General features: G+C 37.6%; 1 protein-coding gene and 1 long non-coding RNA gene across 5 annotated transcripts in view; one reads left to right on the forward strand and one right to left on the reverse strand.

Moving 5' to 3' along the window:
• Window positions 1–2,461, forward strand: part of RGS11 (regulator of G protein signaling 11) — a 64,923-nt gene extending 62,462 nt beyond the window's left edge. For 3 of the 4 annotated variants that reach the window (XM_075830678.1, XM_075830679.1, XM_075830680.1), the window contains exon 19: window positions 390–2,461. In XM_075830678.1, the coding sequence (XP_075686793.1) occupies window positions 390–513 (124 nt within the window). In that variant the 3' untranslated portion in view covers window positions 514–2,461. The remainder of the gene's footprint in view (window positions 1–389) is intronic. The other variant, XM_075830681.1, reaches the window with a different exon arrangement.
• Window positions 2,202–22,837, reverse strand: LOC142655956 (uncharacterized). Its single transcript, XR_012849572.1, has 3 exons — window positions 22,726–22,837; window positions 5,863–5,960; window positions 2,202–3,180 (listed from the first exon to the last, which is right to left on the reverse strand). It is a non-coding gene; the product is annotated as an uncharacterized LOC142655956 (long non-coding RNA).
• Window positions 22,838–22,934: the final 97 nt, after the last annotated feature.

Consider the following 22,934-nt stretch of genomic DNA (forward strand, 5'->3'; position numbering starts at 1 on the left):
ATTTAAGCTGAAAGTTTTAGTAAAAAAACAAAAAATTTACAAAATTTTGTTAATATAAAAAGTTTATAATTTAAAAAAATAAAAAATGCCCAAGCAATTGTACAATAAAAAGTATGATAAAAAAAATCTATAAAAACTTAACGCTACACACAAAAAAAAATCTAGAATGCAATGTAAACAAAAAATAAAGTAATACATTTTACATTTTTCAAATAAATATGTAAAAACAAAAAAAAATCAAGGACAAAAAAATATCTAAATTGTCACCTTTTATAAAACCACAGGAAAAAAAATTACAAAAATAATTAAAAAAATATTTAAAATTTAAATAAAATGCAATTTTTTCAATTCTCTAATTTTACAATATTTTTTTTTTTTTCTCAAAACAGGACTAAAATTCCTCTGGAATGCCAAATATATATTGTAGATAAAGTCTTCCCTGCCCAAGCAGAACGCTGGATATCACAGAGAGAAGAGGACACAGAAAGTTTAGAATCTTCCACCGTGTTTTGATGGGAAATGCTGCCTCGGCGGTCTTGAATTTTGAAGAACAGGTGCCTTACAGGGATTACTGTGCGGCCGCTACATAGTTTGTCACTTTGCACATGGTTGGCGGTGTATTATATTGTTGTTATTATTATTATTATTATGTGTGATGCTGCTTTGTATCTGATTCATACTCAACCCAAAATAGAATGAAGTGAAATGTAAACATTCTTAGCCTTGGAACTTTTACACGTTATGGCCCCTTTAAGAAAGCACTGCGTAGCACGATGTGCGGCTTTAGTTTAGTTGAACCCCAAAATTTGGGGGATATTTACAAAGCCCTCCATCGAGCGGAGATGTATGCGCGGACTGCAACTGGATATCATGCTACAAACATTGCTGTGAAGTCTGTGAGGCGGCAGAACACCCGGTGGCCAATCAAATTATACCATATGCATCATCAGCAGGAGAGGAGTGTGCTGACTTTGTGGGGGACAGTGACCTATCCACTCATGTGATGATGTTAGTGAGGAAAGGGCTGCAAGTGACTGAGGTAATGTTATAAAATGAGAAGGGGAATGGAGAATGATATTAGAAGTAGGATTCCACAGTGGCACCGAGCATTTCAGGAGAGCAGTGTGCTGATTTTGTGGGAGGCAGTGACCTGTCCACTCATGAGATGATGTTATAAGGGCAGGACTGCATGTGACAGGGGAAGTGTAATGATGTGAATGGAGGGGAATGGAGACAAGTAGGAGGTCACAAATTGGGAGTCACATAGTGGAAGGGGCAGGGTCACCAGCAGCATACTAGAAAAAGTAGGATCCCACAGTGGCACAGAGTATTTGAGGAGAGTGGTGTGCTGATTTTGTGCGATACCTGTCCCCTCACGTGATGATGTTAGTAAGGACAGGAGTTGAGGTCATGATGTGTCCTTTTTTCTTCCTCACAAGTGGGAGGTCGAGTGGAATGAGGATCCCCAGCAGCACAGAGTATTTAAGGAGACAAAAGTGCACGTCTTGTGAGATTGAGTGACTTGTCCATTGGTCTCTTAGAGGGGAATAGAGACAAGGTGAAGGTCTTTGGCTGGTAGTAGAACCAGACTGTCAGCAGTCTTTTGCAGATCCGGTCAATCACCGTGCACATCACCGCTCCTCCGCGTTTTTTAGTTTATAGGGGGCGCTGTTTTATTGTCTAGTACCTGGGCACTATATAGCTAATTTATCTACTCTTATATTTAGATCTATTTCTAGATGAATGGATTGAACATTTAGATCTTTGCACAGAATTATTCTTTCCATCAATTAAACAGATCTCCCGAGGACAGTGTAGCCGTGTATATACTGTATATAGTGTAGCTTGTGACATTCACTTTAAAATTAAAGGAACACTCCGGGCAAAAATGAGGGGCTGGAAAATGACATGCACCCCTCAGACACTGCATTAGTCTCACCGCAGTGCAGCTGTTTTGCCCGGAGTGACCCTTTAACACTTTGCACCCTCTGTCAAATTAGGTAAATATGGTGGGGTGAGCAATTCACAACCTGTCCACCAAACAGGTGGAGGGGGGGGGTGGAGGGGGAGGGGGGGGGCGGCAGATCATAAATTTGGCAGATCGGGCACACAAATACGTGGAGCTTTTTTCTCCGGATTCTCAGATCAATGGAAAGCGCTGACACCCAAGGGGTTGAGCAGGTCTACAAAGTGTTGGGGGGATCCCAGCCGATAGACCCCACTGATGTTGCCTTCTGACATACCTGTATGTCCTATACATTTAGGTGGAATTCCCCTTTAAAGATCCAGGAAGTATACCTGCATGTCATGCTGGGACTTGTAGTTTGACAACAGTTGGGCTGCCATGAATTATGAACAATATATATATCAGAGAATTTCTAGTACTTATTTATTATATATACACGGTCGGTGGTCTATTTATAATATTGTTATAATCTCACTATGAATAAAGAGCTTTTTAACATAACATTGACCGGTTCAGTTATTTATATATACAGTGTCTTGCAAAAGTATTCACACCCACGACCAGCTAACACATTTCTTTGCGCATGTTAATATATTTAAAGGGACATTCCCATCTATGGGCTATGCCATCAATGTCTGATAAATGTGGGTTTCATATACACTTATACCCAGCAGCCAATTAGAACAAGCAGAGCTGCAGTGTAAAGCATGAAGTTGGGGGGAAAAGCCACTAACGACAGGAGGTGGATTTCAGACTACCTCAGGCTCCAAAAGGCAATGCAGCTAAGCTGGAGTCACGGATCGTGGCTGTGACCTAATAGAACAGAACTAAAATGCAGCCAACACTCAAGAGAATAAATAGCAGGAAAGTATTGTCGAAAACTACACAATATTAACGCCACTATTGGACATCGGCTTTACGTTTTTAAAACTCTCCCACAGCTAAGGAAAGCATTACTGATGTATCTCCACTCTTCACAAAGTCTACATCAATTGAGACTTCTCCACTCACATCCTGAGCTGCATTCACGATTCTGGTTGCTGCTTGAAATCCGCCTGCAGCTTGCCGGCACTCTATAGACTGACCGCTCATCTCTTTCTGACCACCATGTGATTTATCATTTCCCACAACACACGAGACTCTGCTAATAGGCAACTCCACTAAGATTTTACATTCAGCTTTAGATGTGACTGGAGAATAAGAACGAGATGTATCTGAAGATAAATAAAGCAAATTACTTGTAAAGTTACTCAACATTTCATATAGATTTAAAATGTGAGCTGCTGTAAAAATATTGGTCCAGTGTGGAGTTCTCCTTTAAAGTGCCGCAGCAGCCAATCACTAGTGATAGGTAAAAGTCCCAGATAACCCCTCCGCTTTGGACAATCCCGACTTCAAAATAACCTGATCACAAAATGTTCCCCGACTGGGATCCCCCAGCGATCAGCTGTAATCTGTGGGGAAACCTGGTAGTAAGTGTGAAGTTTCCCTGCAGCGCCACCACAGGGGGAACTAAGCATTACACAGTGTCTATTCAGATCATTGGGTTGTCCTGTGTAATACAGGACAGGACAGGTCCTCCAGAGCAAGAGACCTTCTCTGTAACCGCTCTCGACTCTTATAGGGTATATGAAAATGGGTTTTGTAAACTGGACACCCCCTTTAAGGCAATAAACTGGGGGTTTAAAGTGGAGCTGCCCTTTAAGCCATTATGACTCACGTGCTCAGTGTCTATTGAATGGCCACATATGCTGAGGCAGCTGAAATCTTAACCGCTCACCCAGAAGAATAATCCATGTGCGTCACCCCCCAGTCAAGGCTCTCGGCTGATCCAGATCTCTATTTCACTCACCATGTTATTCTTACTTTCCTTAAGTATCTTAAATGACTCTGAGGATGTTTATAAAGCTCAGGTACGTCGCCCTCGTCTGCCAAGTGGCTACAAATTGTACTCTAATGTTATATATAGCTATATCTGTGTCTGGGAAAACTGAGTGACCACCAATATGGCCGTCATTACAGCTGTCGTAAAGGTGGTCACCCAGTTGTATCACATTCACAAGGGGTAATTTTGTGCACATGTGAGTAATATGTAAGGAGGGGGGTTAATAAACCACTTTAAATATAAAATAAAATTAAAAAATGTCTTTTATTTATAGTGCAAGGTCAAACCCCCTTTAAAAATTTTTTTTATATCAACTTCATTTTATATGTACCCAAAAATCACCCCATGCAGCTATATCAATGGAAAAAAAATGTTCTTGTGAAGTATAATTCATTCAACCAGCCCACGTCCAGGGAAGGAGACCGTTTTTGGGTCCAGCCGTGGACTGGTAATGTTCCAGTATTTGGCCAGTGTGTTTATCTAGACTTCTAACGTTTGGTTAACCTCCGAGTAGTCGCGGGTCGCAGCCATCGGAGACTCTAGATTTGGCCTCGCTGTTATACTTGGCTGATCTGACAGAATTATGAACTGTGCAGCGAATGATGAATTACATTATTTAGATGAAAAAGAAAATTATTTTAGGATGAACACAAATTCGGGTCTGTACTGGCTGTTTTTAGACAGTCTGGGATTAGAAGTGTCGCATAAAAAATGCAAATATGAATTCTCATGGAACAACATCAAAAGATGAGCGGTCAGGACAGCAACAGTGTTGGGCTTGGAAATGTATTTCTCGTTGCTCTGATTGTATAATGGTGCTCAGAGATATACCCTGTGCAGCCTATTCTAGTTTATATATAACATCCTGTATTATACTCCAGAGCTGCACTCACTATTCTGCTGGTGGAGTCACTGTGTACATACATTACTTATCCTGTCCTGATCCTGAGTTACATCCTGTATTATACTCCAGAGCTGCACTCACTATTCTGCTGGTGGTGTCACTGTGTACATACATTACATTACTTATCCTGTACTGATCCTGAGTTATATCCTGTATTATACTTCAGAGCTGCACTCACTATTCTGCTGGTGGAGTCACTGTGTACATACATTACATATTCTGTACTGATCCTGAGTTACATCCTGTATTATACTCAGAGCTGCACTCACTATTCTGCTGGTGCAGTCACTGTGTACATACATTACATTACTTATCCTGTACTGATCCTGAGTTATATCCTGTATTATACTTCAGAGCTGCACTCATTATTTTGCTGAGTATGAGTCCTGCTGCAGTGACCCCATATGCTAGTCAGTAAATGAGTGAAAGTGCTGTATTAGGCTATGTTCACACAGTTCGAATACGCTGCGTAAAAGTAAATTGTGATGCAGTTTTTCGGCTTGAATGTCCTCTGCAGAAGTACTGCACTGAAAAAAGTCCTGACGTTCCGCAGCCCTGGGATGACATTTTATCCCATGTGACTGCTGCAGCCTGTGATTGGCTGCAGCGGTCACATGGGATGAAACATCATCCATTGAGGCCGACCTGGACGAAGAATCAGAATTCTGGGTAAGTATAAAAAATTTTTTTTTGAGTTGCGTTTTTTTTTTCCCGGCGGAATCACTGCTTTTCCTGCTATTTGTTGTGGGTTTTACCTCCCCACTGAATTAAATGGGGAAATGTAACAATTAAGCAGCGATTACGCAAATACAATTGACATGCTGCGGAATAAAAAAAACGCACCGCAGGTCAATTTCTGAGCGTTTTTTACCGCTTATCGTTTACGCAGCGTCTGGAGGAGATTTGTTCTCTTACATCCACTTTGCTGCTGCTGCTGTATTCTGCTGCCAATTTTCTGCAACGAAATCGGTTGCGGAAAATGCGCAGTATTTACGCTACGTGTGCGCTCACCCTAAATGTATTTTTTTCTTCTCTTTCCCTCAGCTGTACTCTCACATGCTGGAGTCACATTTGTCCTCTGATGTCACAGATTAAATATATGCTTACTCAGAAGTTCTTCCAAATATAGCCTCCAAGACAATCGGGTAATATAATCCCTCCACGCAGATAAAGCTGCTCCGTGGCTCCAGCCGCGCGAACGAGGTCTGCAAAGATTTACAGCAACATTAACTTGAATCTGCACAAAGTAAGCAGCAAACATCTCTACACATCACTAGTTTATATTATCATACATAGTAGAAATATGTAAATGAATACAACGTATCACATAAGTGTGTGTGTGTGTGTATAATATATATATATATATATATATATCTATCACACACACACACACACCTATATATGTGTGTATATGTACACATCTATAATATTTTTTTCTTAAACTTCAGTATTTTATTATTTTTTTCTAACCTCCTCAATAGAGAACAAGTGGAAGAGGCACCAGCAAACAAAGAAGCATTGCATACTATACATATATATTTTTTTGATGAGTTTAAAAGCTATGTAAACCGTTGAAAGTTTTTTTTGTCTTTTTTTTTTAAAATAAAAATGTCTATCAGTGTGTTTGGTGCCACTTTCTAAATCCTTTTTATCAACAAAAAATTATTTTTACTTTTTGAGATACAGCTGCTTTGTATCCTCTATACAGAGCAGATGTATCTAGCGCTGAGACCTATATCAGTCAGGTCAGCGGGATCGAGCGGTTACCCATCACATCTAAGTTATGACCTGTCAGAGACACGCAGGACCCGCGGTCATTGAAACCGTCAGTCACGCTGACCTGACGGATACAGGATTCAGCGCTAGATACAGCTGCTCTATATACAGGATACAAAGCAGCTGTATCTCAAAATGTAAAATAAATTTTTAATAAAAAGTAATTAGGAAGTTGCACAAAACACAGCGATACATTTTTTATTAAAATAAAAAAACAAAAACTTTTTGAATGGTGTACATATGGCCTTTAACAAACAAGAAAGAAAAACAAGAAATAAGTGATTGCAGAGCGCCAGGATACCACACAGGGTCGTGTAAACTAAAGGTTAGAGCACAAAGAACATAATGTACGGGTACAGCAGGATACAAAGAACACACAGGGCCGGCGTAATGAAACATGGACTAAAACAGTAACTGCAATAACATAAAATAGATAAACAGAATGGGTCAGCATGTCCGGAAAACCAAGGCAAAATCATTTCACCAGGAGGAGGATAATGAAAAGAAAGATTGTGTCAACTAGATAAAGGAAGTATCATCAGTTCAAGAATAAAAAGTGCGTCCATGTATTATATAGTTAGATTATGATGTCATAAAAAAAAACAAACATCACCCATTAAAGTTTTTCAGTAAGCTCTCATTGCTGTTCAATGCAGATAGAAAACGCTTCTCTCAATGATTATGTTCTATTTGAAGTAAAGATGAAAATTAATTTTATTGATTTCTCATTAAGATTGTTGAATATATCATTAATAATACATAATTTGGACAAAAAGGGTGCACAGTAAGACCCCATTGCGGTTCCATATGTAGAATAAAAAATTACAATGATCACACCATACTCATCTGAAAAGGCAACCAACATAACAGTAATGCTTCTTTATCATGATTTTTGAGACTGAAGTCCCAAAAAACAACAACAAAATTTGGGAAAATAAGGGTGCACAGTAAGAGCCCATTGCGGTTCCATGTGTAGGACCAAAACAACACCTGATTATACAATACTGCATCTGAAGAAATATTACATTGATGCTTTTTTTATCATGGTTTTGAGACTGAAGTACCAAAAATATATGAAGAATTTTATATTAGTGGCAAATAGAATAATTGCCGTTCCATGCATATAAAATACCACTTCTCCCAATGATTGTGATCTATCTGGATTGACAATAAAAATGTATTTAAATTATGATTATTCATCTAAATGGTTGAGTCTGGGGTACTTAACAAATATTAATAATAGGTAATGCAATTCTGGCAAACAAAGGCGCGCAGTACGCTCCCATTGCTGTTCCTTGTGAGTGGAATTAAGGTTCAATCTATGAATGTGCTCTATCTAACCGAACACTAAAAATCTATTTTAATTATGATTTTTCATTAAAATTGTTAACTCTGCTGTACTTAAAGGGGTTCTCCGGGAATTTAAGAATAATCGCCTATCCTTGGGCATCAAGGGCGTTTTTTCATTTCATTGCCGACTTTATTTCAATATTCCAGAGTGTGTACTTCCTATCACATCATCCATTTCAGATTTCCATCCCATAAACGAAATGCATGGGTGGCATCCATATTCCACTTCATAGTATCAGTGTTAAACAATCGCTGTAGGTAAGATGTAACCTCAGACGTGTGTCTGACAGCTCAGTACTTAATGATGTCAGCGAGCTGCTCTAAGTAGCTATTAATATGCTCTAACACCCAGCATGCAGCTTATAATTAGTGCTCGTTGTGTTTACAAAAAAATCTAAGGAGCAAGTCCTCTTATTCCAGCAAGGTAAGATTCATCTTATTTTATCATATTACATATTTCTAAATTTGCTTCAATTTGGACTTACTTCTTTAACCACTACTACATGTATATTACTTGATACTCCAGTTCATGCCAAAGCCATGAGACTTTGCTTTTTGCTAATCAAAAAAAATAAATAAATAATAACATCAAAAAGAAATGCAAAAATATTTTACAATTCTTTAATTTCCTGAAACCCAAGGTTAAGAGTAACGATGGAAATTCCCCCAGTCCTGAGCTCTTTAGAATATATATATATATATATATATATACCCAATTTATTTTTTTCAAATGTCCGTCCTATTAAAGGGGCAAATAAAAATATTTGTAACAACCAAAAAATGCCATAGAGTAACATAGACCATTGGAAATTAAGTACAAAATACCAAACATGCACTAATATTGTATCAGTATAATATATTGTTATATTTGCGAGAACAACCAATAATTTAGGTGACTTTACCATCAATAATAAACCTGTATACATGGAGAATTTTTATTGGAATTTTCCGCAAATAATTTTATTGTATTTTTTTTTTACATTTTGTTTTGCAATCATTTTGCCCTAAATATCCTGTCCACATTTTATAGGATATTTATGACAATAATTACTATAAAAGATACTATAAATATATAAAATCAGATTTGATATAAAACAATAATAATATTTTTTTTTTTTATAAAACAAATATTCCTCCATAAATACTAGTTACTATTAATCATTTTGCCCTCAATATACTACAAAATTTGGAAATTCTTTTAATGTTTTTTTATGTGTATAAAACAAAATGTATAATAACAATAAAGTCTGTTTTATATGAAATTATATTATAAATATATAATGTTATTATAATTGAGAATCTTTCAGAAATGTACATGACCGTTTTCTGGTCAGTAAGCAGATTATCATCATAGCCTATTACATCAATTACTTTATGTTGAGTTGCAACTTTTTTTTATTTTAAAATGTTTTTGATTTTATTTTTTATGACAAAAACTGTCGATTTTTACGGATCGGAATCAAATTATTATAAAAAATTATTAGAAAGGTTGTATGGTGACTAGTCCGAAGAACAACTATGGGATTTGGTTTACTAATTTGCCATACACTAGAGATTTTGAATGGCCAAAAAGGCAGATTTAGACTATTTTTTGCCAATTGTTGCCGCCTATTTAATAAAACACACAAGCACGACAGACTCCAACCGTAGGCGGATATCCACCGGTCATTGGCTGGCCTGAGTGTTCGAAACATCTGGGAAAATTCAATGCCAATTCTCTCGAAATGTATCCATTGAGCATTTTGGAGCCATCCAATGCCAAGAGGCACGCTGGGAACATCCAATCTCCGGTAACCATACAAATTATTTAGTCCAAAACCCAAGGAACCTGAAGTTCTGCTAGTCTAGCGACCAAAAAAAAAAAAGAGCCCTAAAGGGAATTTACTTTCAAAGGCCACTGGTGGGTCCATATTTATTTGGGTCCATAAGGAAAAGTTGAGGAGCATCAGGGTGGTCGTGCCATCACGATAAAGAGCTAGTACAGGAGGCCCCCCCCCCCATAGATTTCTGATGAGGATCATGTTTGAATCGAATGGGTCATCCCATAATCCATATCCCCTATCTAGGAAGACCTGTACCAGTGTTCATCCTGGGGTTCCTGGTTCATGAATATAATGATAGCACTATAGAATCGTAGAGAGAACAGGGGATATAACTCTGTATATCAATGGGGACTTTGTGTCTTTGGTATCTTCAGTTACCCTTGAAGGTGACCAAGGTCAATGATTAAAATAACTGAAGTCGAAGAGATTAAAGGGGTTCTCTCACTTAGACAATCCCTGTCAATATGCCCTATTGGGGCATATAGATGCTATAGAAGAGTCATCCGCTTGGCACCCCACTTTATGAGCCATTAACAAAGAGTGGATCCATTTGAATGGCTGCCATGTCCCTGCTGGGGCCACAGTTCAAGGAATTATTTTTTACAGAAGCGTGCCGCTCATTTTTGGAATATTTTTGATTATGCCAATCACCTATAAGACACGATCACCCTGTGTCATTACGGCATCTCCTTCTTAGTGGACGTGGATCTGCTAGGGTCAACCCTTTAAACCGTTAATGCTCTCTATCTGCTCCCTCGTGCGTGTAACTAATAACGATTTACATAACAGGGACGTCAGTGTTCATCATCTTCATCATCAGATGTTCCTTATTATCGAATATTTGTCCCATTGAATACCAAGTAAACTCATGATATAATTGTTTAAATATTCCTGCATTTATTTAAAGGAACCAAATTCACCCAACTCCTATGTAAAAAAGGAATTGCCCCCTTAAATCAACCAAACAACCAAATGTCATTGGTAATGGGAAGCTGGTTGAATGGTGCCAGGCTTCTAATCTTACTGAAATCGAAACCTCGATATGTATTCAACTTAGCCATGAAATTGAAGAAGCCGCCATACCGGAAAATCCAACAGAGATGAAGTAGCAGGACCGGACGTGGCCAGTCCATATAGAAAAACCTCGCAATGTGTCTATAGCATTTCTCCAAAGAGGAGTGGGATAATATTCCCTATGTGACATCAGGAATCTGTCAATGTGACACCTTGAAAGGGGTAAATACTATTTACAGCACCGGGCATGGACAAAACCACCTAAAATTGTTGAATTTTGAGTGCAGATGGTCTTTAAAGGGGTTGCCCGAAATGGATAACCCCTTAGCAGAAGGCAGGACTCCTGACAAAAAGCGGATTACAGAGGAGGGGGGGGGGGGTCGGATATATTGGATGCATTTGTTCCTACTTTGAAGGTCATAGACATCTACAGAATTGCCTTAGTCAGCCGTTACATTGCTCACCTGCCTTCTCATCTTATATGATCCCCTTATTGTATTTCCTTATGCTGCTGTGATAAAAGTGGATTATTCCAAAAAAATGCAACTGTGCAGTTACAGAATTGCTGAAATCGTAATCTGAATAATATATATATATATATATATATATATGTATACACACACACACACACACACACACACACAATCCTTAAATAAAGCCTCCTAGAACATGCCAAAAAAACATGCATGATGCCATGTTGATATTTGTGTTTCGCAGAGGATAGCAATTTAAGCATAAGCCTCATTGCCCCGCTTTCCTGGAGTCTGGTCACAGCGTTGATTATAGCCAGTGCTGGGTTAAGGTCTGTAAAGGTGACATAACAGTATTTTATTATCGAAATAATACTATCTAACAAAGACAACATAATAGTGCCATATAGTAACACAAATTTACAGCCATGTAAGGTCTACATAGTACCAACTAAACAGTGAGCAAATACAGCACCTTACAGTGCCCACATAATACAGCCATACAGTGCCCGCATAATACAGCCATACAGTGCCCGCATAATACAGCCATACAGTGCCCGCATAATACAGCCATACAGTGCCCGCATAATACAGCCATACAGTGCCCACATAATACAGCCATACAGTGCCTGCATAATACAGCCATACAGTGCCCACATAATACAGCCATACAGTGCCCACATAATACAGCCATACAGTGCGCACATAATACAGCCATACAGTGCCCACATAATACAGCCATACAGCGACCACATAATACAGCAACACAGTACCTGCATAATACAGCCATACAGTGCCCACATAATACAACCATACAGTGGCAACATAATACAGCCATACAGTGCCTACATAATACAGCCATACAGCGACCGCATAATACAGCCATACAGTGCCAACATTAATATAGCCATACAGTGCCCACATAATACAGCCATACAGTGCCCACATAATACAGCCATACAGTGCGCACATAATACAGCCATACAGTGCCCACATAATACAGCGACCACATAATACAGCAACACAGTACCTGCATAATACAGCCATACAGTGCCCACATAATACAACCATACAGTGGCAACATAATACAGCCATACAGTGGCAACATAATACAGCCATACAGTGGCAACATAATACAGCCATACAGTGCCTACATAATACAGCCATACAGCGACCGCATAATACAGCCATACAGTGCCAACATTAATATAGCCATACAGTGCGCACATAATACAGCCATACAGTGCCCACATAATACAGCGACCACATAATACAGCAACACAGTACCTGCATAATACAGCCATACAGTGCCCACATAATACAACCATACAGTGGCAACATAATACAGCCATACAGTGGCAACATAATACAGCCATACAGTGGCAACATAATACAGCCATACAGTGCCTACATAATACAGCCATACAGCGACCGCATAATACAGCCATACAGTGCCAACATTAATATAGCCATACAGTGCCCACATAATACAGCCATACAGTGCTCACATAATACAGCCATACAGTGCCCACATAATACAGCCATACAGTGCCAACATAATACAGCCATACAGTGCTCACATAATACAGCCATACAGTGCCAACATAATACAGCCATACAGTGCCCACATAATACAGCCATACAGTGCTCACATAATACAGCCATACAGTGCCCACATAATACAGCCATACAGTGCTCACATAATACAGCCATACAGTGCCCACATAATACAGCCATACAGTGTATTATGTGGGAACTGTATGGCTGTATTATATGGTCACTGTATGGCTGTATTATGTGGGCACTGTATGGCTGTATTATGTGGGCACTGTATGGCTGTATTATGTGAGCACTGTATGGCTGTACTATGTGGGCACTGTATGGCTGTATTATGTGAGCACTGTATGGCTGTATTATGTGGGAACTGTATGGCTGTATTATATGGTCAGCCATACAGTGCTCACATAATACAGCCATACAGTGCCCACATAATACAGCCATACAGTGCTCACATAATACAGCCATACAGTTCCCACATAATACAGCAACACAGTACCTACATAATACAGCCATACAGTGCCTACATAATACAGCCATACAGTGCCCACATAATACAGCCATATAGTCCCTACATAAGTAACATGCAGTGCCCACATAATGCAGCTATACTGTGCCTACATAGCAGTGCCATATGATTCCCACTAAATACAGCCATACAGTGCTTATATAGTAGTGCCATACAGTGCTTATATAGTAGTGCCATACAGTGCTTATATAGTAGTACCATACAGTGCTTATATAGTAGTGCCATACAGTGCTTATATAGTAGTACCATACAACCATACAGTGCTTATATAGTAGTGCCATACAGTGCTTATATAGTAGTGCCATACAGAGCTTATATAGTAGTACCATACAGAGCTTATATAGTAGTACCATACAGTGCTTATATAGTAGTACCATACAGAGCTTATATAGTAGTACCATACAGAGCTTATATAGTAGTACCATACAGAGCTTATATAGTAGTACCATACAGAGCTTATATAGTAGTGCCATACAGTGCTTATATAGTAGTACCATACAGTGCTTATATAGTAGTGCCATACAGAGCTTATATAGTAGTGCCATACAGAGCTTATATAGTAGTACCATACAGAGCTTATATAGTAGTACCATACAGAGCTTATATAGTAGTACCATACAGTGCTTATATAGTAGTACCATACAGTGCTTATATAGTAGTACCATACAGTGCTTATATAGTAGTGCCATACAGAGCTTATATAGTAGTGCCATACAGAGCTTATATAGTAGTACCATACAGAGCTTATATAGTAGTACCATACAGAGCTTATATAGTAGTACCATACAGAGCTTATATAGTAGTGCCATACAGTGCTTATATAGTAGTACCATACAGTGCTTATATAGTAGTGCCATACAGTTCCCACATAATAGTGACATACAGTAAACACAAGTCACATACAATGCCACATAATACAGCCATACACATACTTACCAACATTTAAATCCCTAAAATAGTTGGGCTCCTGGGGCCATTTCCCCTCGCTATAATTCAGCCCTGGCTATATATAATATGTATTATATATACAATGACATTTGAGAAGAAGGGATTCCATACTATGACTGAAGCGGTGGTATTTTTTTCCCTTGTAGATGCAGCTGGATGACGACGCTGAAGGAAAATCAAAGAAACACGATCCCTTAAAAATGAAACATCGATAAGTATCTACCAATTTTTGCCCGTCGTTGCAAGGCTTATTTGTAAGTTTAGGAAAACTTACGGAAACACCGTCCATATCAGAGCGTTCCAAAATCGCAGTGCTCAGGCCTGCTCACAGGGGGAAAAAAGCGCCACAATTCTTGCACAAAATGGCCAAAAACTGGTGTACATGCCGTGCGCCACATTTATTACGTGTTAAAGTTACTTTTTGCACTTTCCTCTATAGTTTTTAAAATTGTCCAGAAAAAGAGGGTGTGGCTAAAGGTCTATTCACACTGCGATGTACGTGCGCCACATACACCAAACATATCTATAGGCCCCATTCACCCCACGGAGGCCAATAGGGTCCTTTTGGCATCTCTCAGGCCAGTATATGTTGGTATAATTTTTTTTTCCAACTTTATGGAATAGCTTTTCTATACACAGGCATCCTGTAAAAACACTTATACCGCGCGCTATACGTTTTTTTTTAATATTGGAGCCTATGGGTATGTGTAAACAGTTGAATATGTCAGAGATTTCCATCAGATATCACAAATGGCTTGAGTTGTGTGACCTTCTTGTATCAGACACATAGGCAATGTTCTCCATCGTGGTCTGTTGATGAGGCTTCAAAGAACCATAAGATTTATAGAGATTTTTTTTTCCCTTTACAGGATTAAAACCTCCACAGAATCAGATAAGACAGAAACAGCTAAAGTACAGGCCCAAACCTCCATAACGGTCACAGACGCCAATGACCAAGAACCTCAGGGGAAAAGAAGAGAGTCTGTAGACCAGAATAACATTCAAGGTGGGCCCAATGTAGAAGAGCCGGAGGAGGACAATGGAGGTGCAAATACAGAGCCGAAACTAGAGAACGTAAAGGAAGACGAAGGAGAGAAGAGCCAACCTGCACAGCCAGAAGAAGCTGGGCCAAACCAAAATCAGACAAAGGACACAAAAACATTGGCTCTACCAGGGAATCATCCAGTGCCTCCAGCAAAACTAGGTCCGACACGCAGGAAAGCTCCAAAATTTAAACAGAGGGCAACAAGGCAGTTCAAGAGCAAACCTCCAAAAAAGGGGGTTCTAGGGTAAGTACGTGGAGTATGAACAGAAGCATCATTTGAAGCTCAAGAGGTCCAATGCAAAAAGTGTAATAGGGCCCCAACTGTCACACATAATTTATACTACTGGCCTATTCTTATAGGGTAAAGTTCCTTTAGGTGCGACTGACAACTCTGCAGCTGTGTACAAGAATATAACGACTATAATACTGACCCCTATATACAAGAATATAACTACTATAACACTGCCCCCTATATACAAGAATATAACTACTATAATACTGCCCCCTATATACAGGAATATAACTACTATAATACTGCCTCCTATATACAAGAATATAACTACTATAATACTGCCCCCTATATACAGGAATATAACTACTATAATACTGCCTCCTATATACAAGAATATAACTACTATAATACTGCCCCTATATACAAGAATATAATTACTATAATACTGCTCCTATATACAAGAATATAACTACTATAATACTGCTCCTATATACAAGAATATAACTACTATAATACTGCCCCCTATATACAAGAATATAACTACTATAATACTGCTCCTATATACAAGAATATAACTACTATAATACTGCCCCCTATATACAAGAATATAACTACTATAATACTGCTCCTATATACAAGAATATAACTACTATAATACTGCCCCCTATATACAAGAATATAACTACTATAATACTGCCCCCTATATACAAGAATATAACTACTATAATACTGCCCCTATATACAAGAATATAACTACTATAATACTGCCCCTATATACAAGAATATAACTACTATAATACTGTCCCCTATATACAAGAATATAACTACTATAATACTGCCCCTATATACAAGAATATAACTACTATAATACTGCCCCCTATATACAAGAATATAACTACTATAATACTGCCCCTATATACAAGAATATAACTACTATAATACTGCCCCCTATATACAAGAATATAACTACTATAATACTGCCCCTATATACAAGAATATAACTACTATAATACTGCTCCTATGTACAAGAATATAACTACTATAATACTGCCCCCTATATACAAGAATATAACTACTATAATACTGCTCCTATATACAAGAATATAACTACTATAATACTGTCCCTATATACAAGAATATAACTACTACACTACTACCCCTATATACAAGAATATAACTACTATAATACTGCCCCCTATATACAAGAATATAACTACTATAATACTGCTCCCTATATACAAGAATATAACTACTATAATACTGCCCCTATATACAAGAATATAACTACTATAATACTGCTCCTATATACAAGAATATAATTACTATAATACTGCTCCTATATACAAGAATATAACTACTATAATACTGCCCCCTATATACAAGAATATAACTACTATAATACTGCTCCTATATACAAGAATATAACTACTATAATACTGCCCCCTATATACAAGAATATAACTACTATAATACTGCCCCCTATATACAAGAATATAACTACTATAATACTGCCCCTATATACAAGAATATAACTACTATAATACTGCCCCCTATATACAAGAATATAACTACTATAATACTGCCCCCTATATACAAGAATATAACTACTATAATACTGCCCCCTATATACAAGAATATAACTACTATAATACTGCTCCCTATATACAAGAATATAACTACTATAATACTGCCCCTATATACAAGAATATAACTACTATAATACTGCTCCTATATACAATAATATAACTACTATAATACTGCGCCTATATACAAAAGAATATAACTACTATAATACTGCCCCTATATACAAGAATATAACTACTATAATACTGCTCCTATATACAAGAATATAACTACTATAATACTGCTCCTATATACAAAAGAATATAACTACTATAATACTGCCCCCTATATACAAGAATATAACTACTAGAATACTGCACCCTATATACAAGAATATAACTACTGTAATACTGCCCCTATATACAAGAATATAACTACTATAATACTGCCCCCTATATACAAGAATATAACTACTATAATACTGCCCCTATATACAGGAATATAACTACTATAATACTGCTCCTATATACAAGAATATAACTACTATAATACTGCCCCTATATAAAAGAATATAACTACTATAATACTGCTCCCTATATACAAGAATATAACTACTATAATACTGCCCCCTATATACAAGAATATAACTACTATAATACTGCTCCCTATATACAAGAATATAACTACTATAATACTGCCCCTATATACAAGAATATAACTACTATAATACTGCTCCTATATACAAGAATATAACTACTATAATACTGCTCAATATACAAAAGAATATAACTACTATAATACTGCCCCCTATATACAAGAATATAACTACTAGAATACTGCACCCTATATACAAGAATATAACTACTGTAATACTGCCCCTATATACAAGAATATAACTACTATAATACTGCCCCCTATATACAAGAATATAACTACTATAATACTGCCCCTATATACAGGAATATAACTACTATAATACTGCTCCTATATACAAGAATATAACTACTATAATACTGCCCCTATATAAAAGAATATAACTACTATAATACTGTTCCTATATACAAGAATATAACTACTATCATACTGCCCATATATACAAGAATATAACTACTATAATACTGCCCCTATATACAAGACTATAACTACTATAATACTGCCCCCTATATACAAGAATATAACTACTATAATACTGCCCTATATACAAGAATATAACTACTATAATACTGCCCCTATATACAAGAATATAACTACTATAATACTGTTCCTATATACAAGAATATAACTACTATAATACTGCCCCTATATAAAAGAATATAACTACTATCATACTGCCCCTATATACAAGAATATAACTACTATAATACTGCCCTATATACAAGAATATAACTACTATAATACTGCTCCCTATATACAAGAATATAACTACTATAATACTGCCCCCTATATACAAGAATATAACTACTATAATACTGCTCCTATATATAAGAATATAACTACTATAATACTGCCCCTATATACAATATAACTACTATAATACTGCTCCTATATACAAGAATATAACTACTATAATACTGCTCCTATATACAAGAATATAACTACTATAATACTGCTCCTATATACAAGAATATAACTACTATAATACTGCTCCTATATACAAGAATATAACGACTATAATACTGCCTCCTATATACAAGAATATAACTACTATAATACTGCCTCCTATATACAAGAATATAACTACTATAATATTGCCCCTATATACAAGAATATAACTACTATAATACTTCCCCTATATACAAGAATATAACTACTATAATACTGTTCCTATATACAAGAATATAACTACTATAATACTGCTCCTATATACAAGAATATAACTACTATAATACTGCCCTATATACAAGAATATAACTACTATAATACTGCTCCTATATACAAGAATATAACTACTATAATACTGCCCCTATATACAAGAATATAACTACTATAATACTGCCCCGTATATACAAGAATATAACTACTATAATACTGCCCCCTATGGATATAATATTGGGTAGCAGTATTCGGTATATTCTGTCATGTAGCAGGGTTCTTACACTTTGTGTTGTACTTCATTCATTTCTCTTTACAGTTTTGGAGATGAAATTCCGGGCATGGAGGGACTTGGCACAGGTAAGAGTCGGTTTTATATATCTTTCTGCTGCCTTCTATAATGGATCGGTACAATATATTGTAAGATAAGAGGAATCAGTCGCCGGGACACTGGATATAATTCTAATTCAGTGCTACAAAGTCTGTCCATATCATTTTGGGTCGTCATTCAGCTTTTTATTTGGTTACACCCTGATAAAAGAACAGGGGGGGGGGGGACGGGACGGATAGACTTCCCAGGACTATAGGAAAGCTGGGTGGCAGTTACTGTATACACCGTGTTGGTTGTCACCCTGCTTTGCAAGAAACAGATAAAATTAATTTACCGTTTTATATTTTAGACCGAGAATGTTTTTTTTTTTTAAAAAAGAAATTTTTGTAGCATTTAATTTACGATAAACCAAAATGTAACATGAAAAATAACCTTGGCGCGGCGCGGGTTTCCGGTACTGGTAATTGTTTTATTCCTTGCTGACAAAATGCACAATACTTAAGAGGATTTTTGAAATATAAGCTCCTTACCCCCCTCCCATGTATCTCACCAGGGACAGGAAAGTAAGGATTAGGGACAAGGATGACAAGAAGAAAATAATCCTCATTTATTTAATAAAATTAAACGTGCGTTATCCCTTTACTGCCCTGCTGCTTCATGGAAATGTTTTTTTTTCTTAAATTTCTTAAATTTTTTCAAATTTTATATAAAGCATAATGCAGTTCTGCAACTTTCTAAGGCTGCGTTCACATCTGCGTTGTGCCTTTCGTTCTAGCGGATCCGTCAGAGGACCACAAGAACGGAAGTAAACGTTTCAGTCAAAACCCCATTGATTTTAATAGGTTTTGGTTTTGGATCAGTTGGGCTCCGTAGCGTCAGGTTTCTGTTTTTTTTTTTATTCAAACAATAGCGTAGTCGGCAGCGCTATTGTTTCCGACAAAAAATGACAGAAACCTGACGGAAAGGACCTATCCGTTTTTTTTCACATGGAAGACGGATATAAACTGTTATGCCATCCGTTTGTATCTGTATACTTTATGCATTACGTTTAATGGATCCGTTTTTTTTTTCTGCACTTCGCAGACTAAAAATTAAAGCAAGAAAGATGCAAATGATAAAAACGGATCAGTTAAAATCGAAGTATAACTGATGACAAACAGAGAAAAAAAATAAATAAATAAAAAGAGTCCGTTTTTTAAGGATCCGGTAAACTGGTCCGTAAAATGACAAAACATTTTACCTTCCGTTGTATTCGTCATTCTGTCCACATTTTTTTATTTTCAACGTATCCGCTAAGGCTTCATCCACATCTGCGTCGGGACTCAAGAACCCATGAACGGAATCCAAAACAATAGGTTTCCGTTTGTCACCTTTGTGTAAGGGTTCCGTCGTTTTGATGGAATGAATAACGCAGACGACTACGGTATTTAGTCAAAATGACGGAAGCCTTACACAATGGTGACAAACGGAAACTATTTGCAGCGGATCCGTCAGCATTGAAATCAATGTTGACGCAATTGGCAACCTATGGTTTCCGTCTGGATTCCGTTCATGGGGTTCCCCTGACGGAAAGGTCCGATGGAACCCAAGAACGGAGCCCTGACGCAGATGTGAACGAAGCCGAACAGACTTTGGTTTTGCATATTAGTAGTCCACATGGTGGCAGAATTTCATTTACACACAGAAGAGTCTCCTCTCCTCCATGGGACGAAGTGCAGGGGAGACACAGATTGTCTCCCCTGCACCAACCCAGACAATCCCTAGAAGTCTGCAAGTAAGGGTATGTTCACACGCAGTGATTTCAGACGTAATTCGGGCGTTTTACGCATCGAATTACGCCTGAAAAAACACCCCTAATACGCTTACAAACATCTGCCCATTGTTTTCAATGGGTTTTACGATGTTCTGTTGCCACCAGCCTCTATTTTACGTGTCGATGTCAAAATACGGCACATAAAATGACGGCTCGTCAAAAGAAGTGCAGGTCACTTCTTGGGACGTTTTTGGAGGCGTTTTTCATTGACTTCATTGAAAAACAGCTCCAAAAATGGCCGTAAAAAAACGCAACGAAAAACGCGAGTTGTTAAAAAAACGTCTGAAAATCAGGAGCTGTTTTCACCTGAAAATAGCTCCGTATTCTCAGACGTTTTTGCTCACTGCGTGTGAACATACCCTAACCGTGGTCAAGTGATGGACACACAGGTGTTGGGATCGTTACATGGTCATGTGATGGACACACAGGTGCTGGGAGCGTTACATGGTCATGTGATGGACACACAGGTGCTGGGAGCGTTACATGGTCATGTGATGGACACACAGGTGCTGGGAGCGTTACATGGTCATGTGATGGACACAGGTGCTGGGAGCGTTACATGGTCATGTGATGGACACAGGTGCTGGGAGCGTTACATGGTCATGTGATGGACACAGGTGCTGGGATCGTTACATGGTCATGTGATGGACACAGCTGCTGAGATCGTTACATGGTCATGTGATGGACACACAGGTGCTTGGCTCGTTACAGTAAGTATATCAGAGCTGTGTCTTCTAACGATCCCAGCACATGTTTGTCCATCACATAACCATCTAACGATCCCTGCACCTGTGAATGACATCTAATTTCTTGAAAACCGTGAGGAATTAATACAGAAAGTATATTGGAAAATTGTATAACATTAAATGATACAAAATATGCAATTAATTTTTTAAAACGGGAAAAAAATGTTAAGTGAACTTATTTTAAATGTATTTAATAAAAACTAATATTCAACGAAAAAAATAAAAATAAATTATACTCCTCTTCCTGCTATGTATTATATTTTTGATAATACATAGCAGGAAGAGGAGTATAATTTTTAAAGTATACACGTCCCAATCTTCAGCATTTATGAGATAATACCGCCACCTAGTGCGTATAACGTGTAACTGATTTTTTTTCCTTTGCAGATATTACAGTGATTTGCCCTTGGGAAGCATTCAGTCACTTGGAGCTGCATGAACTGGCCCAGTTTGGAATCATCTGAGGATCTTCACACTAAATTGGATGTCACAATATGGCGGACATCTAAAGATTCAGAAAATCAGGCGGTGTATGGCGCTCAATATCACACGCAGAGCTTTTCCATAAATGTAGGAAAAAATAATCTGCGCAATTATCCAATGGGCACATGTCTGATTGACGGTTGGTGTCCATGATACATACGCCTTTAGATGCCCGTCTTTAGTGACGGAAGCCAATTTGTGAACGGATAGAGAAATCCAACCATGGTGATGCTTAATAGTGATGTCATAAGACAATGATTTCAAAATATTCGCCAGGTCCAAAAATTACTTGCCTCCACCATTAGATGTAAGCATTGCTACATACTTTTTAAAGTGGCAGTACCTTGCAATCATGTAAAAGTATTGACATAATACCGCCACCTAGTGCGTATAAGGTGTAACTGCCAAAAGTTAATAATTTTTAAGATGTAAATGGCGGTACCCCTGCTAGGTCCCGAGATCGCTAGTATCAAAATACCTTATTTTAACGCAAATGTGAACTTAAAGTTACTTCCCCAGTCGTCCCCTAACACGAACCTAAACGCCAAATACAACCTGCGCTCCCCATAATTCTGGGAAGAACTTACAACGGACTCTACCCATCAAATCTATTTTGTGTTTTTTATGGAATATTTAAAATTTTTCTGTTAGGTGACAGTCTTATACAAACAAGGCCTCATGTATGGA

Source organism: Rhinoderma darwinii, chromosome 6 (genome assembly GCF_050947455.1).
Source record: "Rhinoderma darwinii isolate aRhiDar2 chromosome 6, aRhiDar2.hap1, whole genome shotgun sequence".
In the NCBI taxonomy this organism is placed as follows: Eukaryota; Metazoa; Chordata; class Amphibia; order Anura; family Rhinodermatidae; genus Rhinoderma; species Rhinoderma darwinii.